The 3,637-nt window shown below is 39.0% G+C and overlaps 1 protein-coding gene across 1 annotated transcript; it reads left to right on the top strand.

The window, feature by feature from the left end:
- Positions 1 to 657: 657 nt before the first annotated feature.
- On the top strand, positions 658 to 2,150 carry LOC107699474 (trypsin-like). Its single transcript, XM_016500725.1, has 5 exons — positions 658 to 697; positions 952 to 1,105; positions 1,388 to 1,641; positions 1,773 to 1,909; positions 2,001 to 2,150. The coding sequence occupies exons 1-5, from the start codon at positions 658 to 660 to the stop codon at positions 2,148 to 2,150; spliced, it is 735 nt and encodes a 244-aa protein (XP_016356211.1).
- The last annotated feature ends 1,487 nt before the right edge of the window (positions 2,151 to 3,637 follow it).

The following is a 3,637-nucleotide window of genomic DNA, read 5'->3' as shown; positions in this document are numbered from 1 at the left end:
TTTCACTGGGGAGTCTGAGCTTTATGAATGAGCTTTTGAATGAAACATGCAAGACAGGAAGTTTGATATATCCTTCTTTTTAGACATCATGTGCCCAAAACACTACACATTCATTCAACAATAAAACAAACGTGTGTGTGGACTGATTATTGATGTGCAGCAGGCACTCATTTGAGTGGGAAAAAAAAAGTTTAGGAGCAAAGAATGGTTTTGATCAAGAAGGAAATGGAAAAAGGATTCGGAGGAAAAGGTGATGAGGATGACAACCACACCTCTTTATATGACAGAGAATCATCTGACTCTAGTGATTCTGATTCAGATCATTTAGGTGAGGCACATAAAGATAATCTGCGAGACCAGGAAATTCAGATAGACTGGGAGGGTTTTGAATGTGGGAGTATGAGTTTCATATGCATTAAATGAGCCATGCAAGTTATATATACCCTCAGTTTTATATGCTCATCCACACTACTTTTGGACACGGCCACTAAAGTTTCAGCTGACTGCATAAGGTATTAGTTTATTATTATTTAGTAATCATTAATATATGGCACTAACATTATCACTTCTTTAAAAACAATAATGCTGTTCCTGAACTTTGCAGAATCTCTTTCTAAACTTGACTGGATTTGACCTCTCCTCCTCTTCTTCACTGCAATGAGGACCATCGTGTTTGCTTTGCTGGCCGTGGCTGTCGGTATGTAGATCTCTCTTGTTAGTTATTGTCCATGTCAGTTGTTATATAGTGTCTACCTACACTGACCTATAATATTCCTTAGATACTCTTTAATGTTACTATGATACATACTACAAAATTGTTAACCAATAAATAAACTGTAAACATGACAAACAGAAACATGCACCTTGTGCAAAATTACATTTAATATATATATATATATATTTTTTTTTTTTTTTCTGTATTCAATAATTCAATGTTTTTTTATTCTGAAGCTTGTAGCGCAGGAAAGAAAATCATTGGAGGTTATGACTGTCCACCCAACTCCCAGCCCTGGCAAGTCTACCTTACTTCTAATGGGCAACCCTGGTGTGGAGGATCTCTGATTAATGAAAGATGGGTTGTATCTGCTGCTCACTGCAAAATGCCGTGAGTATATATCCTCACTTTTATTTATTTATTCATGAAAAGGAAAAATTAATATGATATTGTTTATTCTTGTCTAAATGTGTACTGAAATCGATGGTTGTAAAATGTAAGTGGCAGGGTTTCAAAAGAATTTATTATCTGTAATACTTGACATCATCATAATGTCTTAGAGATTAGATAAAACCCATTTGAGACTATCCATAGATGTAATATATAGGTAGGCAATATTGCTGTTAAATGTTGTATTACAGCCCAGTAATGCATGAGTTCCTTGTCAAATAGAGCTTCTCATCTTACTGTCCACCTGGGAGAGCACAATGTGTATGTTGAAGAAGGCACAGAGCAGCGGATCGGGGCAGAGAAAGTGATTCCTCACCCAAAATATAATGATTATACTTCTGACAATGATTTCATGCTGATCCAGCTGAAAGAGCCTGCCATCTTTAATGAGTATGTAAAGCCAATCCCTCTGGCGACCAGATGCTCTTCTGCTGGGGAGCAATGCTTGGTTTCTGGATGGGGCCGCACTGAAGAAGGTGAGATTTCAAGTAATAAAATAATTTTATGTTTTTATTTACATTATGGCAGTGCTTAAAGTATTATTTATATCATATATAAAATATAGGAAGTATATACTTCAATGTTTTTCATATTTCTTTTTTCCCAGATGGAAATCCTTCTGTGCTGCAGTGTCTGAAATTGCCTGTACTGTCAAAGGAACAGTGTGTGCATGCATACGGTAGTCAAAAAACTGAAAACATGTTCTGTGCTGGATTCATGAAAGGAGGCAAAGACTCATGTCAGGTACCTCACTGGCTTAGTCTTCTTCTTTGTTATACTGTATATTTTTATACCGACTTACACCTTTCTTTTAATTTTCCTATTTTTTTCTCAGGGTGATTCTGGCGGTCCTGTAGTGTGTAATGGGGAACTGCGAGGAGTTGTTTCCTGGGGTAAAGGCTGTGCTGAACAAGGCTATCCTGGGGTTTATGTTGAGGTGTGCCGCTACACTGCCTGGACCAAAAATATCATAGCTAACAACTAACTGTTTGTTAAGCCCGGCTAACAGGGACATTTTTTTATTTTTTATCTGAAATATCTGCAATTAAATTTAGCTTGAAACATGCATATGTTTGTCTGTCTAACTGTGAAATGGTCAGTGTATTTTTAAGTTGTTTTTATATATATATATATATATACACTGTATATAGTATATAAACAGTGTTCTCCATAAGTATTGGGACAGTAATGACAAAATTGCTTTGTTTGCTGTATGGTCAAAACATCTGCCATATCACCCTGCAGCCCAAGACTGATTGCCCACTGAAGCTAAGCAGGGCTGAGCCTGGTCAGTACCTGGATGGGAGACCTCTTGGGAAAACTAGGTTGCTGCTGGAAGAGGTGTTAGTGAGGCCAGCAGGGGGTGCTCACCCTGTGGTCTGCGTGGGTCCTAACGCCCCAGTATAGTGATGGGGACACTATACTGTCAAAAAGCACCGTCTTTCGGATGAGACGTTAAACCGAGGTCCTGACTCTCTGTGGTCATTAAAAATCCCATGGCACTTCTCGTAAAGAGTAGGGGTGTAACCCCGGTGTCCTGGCCAAATTGACCCCTGGCCCTTGTCAATCATGGCCTCATAATAATCCCCATCCACTTGATTGGCTCTATGACTTTCTCTCCTCTCCACCTGTAGCTGGTGTGTGGTGAGCGCACTGGCGCTGCTGTCCTGTGGCTGCCGTCGCATCATCCAAGTGGATGCTGCACACTGGTGGTGGTTGAGGAGAGAGCCCCCCACATGATTGTAAAGCGCTTTGGGTGTACAACAATACACAGTAAAGCGCTATATAAATGCATCATTCATTCATTCATTCATCTGTAAATATGATTAAAAGATTAATATGAGACAAAACTACAGAATGTCACATGTTATTATTAGCTGTTTCAACATATACATGTTTTACCAAATAAAAAGGACAACACTTTTAGAGTTCATTCCACTATCTGATGTGAGCATAAGTAATAGGACACTTGAACTTAAGGCAGATGTAAAAGATTAAAAGCTATTATTTAGTTGCAGATCCCTTGCGTGCAATCACAGCAGTGAGTCTGCGACCCACAGACATCACCTGACTCTTGGTCTCATCCTTTGAAATGCTTTTCCCAGCCTTTAATGCAGCCATTTCCAACTGTTGCTTGTTTGAGGGAGTTTCTGCCTTTAATCTCCTCTTCAGCTGGTGAAATTCATGTTCAGTTTAAATCTGGATTCAGTTCCCTTTTTTCTCCACATTTTTGCTTTCCCGTCACTTAGATAAAGGTTCATCTTTGTCTTATCTGTCCATAAAACTCAGTTCCAAAAATGTACTGTCTCACCTTTTTTGCAAACTCTAATCTTGCCTTTCTATTTTTGGTGCTGATCAGAGGTTTGCATCTTGATGTGTAGCCTCTGTAGTTCTGTGTCAAAGTCTCCTCTGGACCATAGATTGTCAGAGCATCACCTCAGCTTTCTGGAGCTTGTTGGTGATTTAACAGAC

This window comes from Sinocyclocheilus anshuiensis, unplaced genomic scaffold, assembly GCF_001515605.1.
Source record: "Sinocyclocheilus anshuiensis isolate Anshui unplaced genomic scaffold, SAMN03320099.WGS_v1.1 scaffold670, whole genome shotgun sequence".
Lineage (NCBI taxonomy): Eukaryota > Metazoa > Chordata > Actinopteri > Cypriniformes > Cyprinidae > Sinocyclocheilus > Sinocyclocheilus anshuiensis.
The sequence above is the reverse complement of the archived record's forward strand: the minus strand, read 5'-3'. Positions and strand labels throughout refer to the sequence as shown.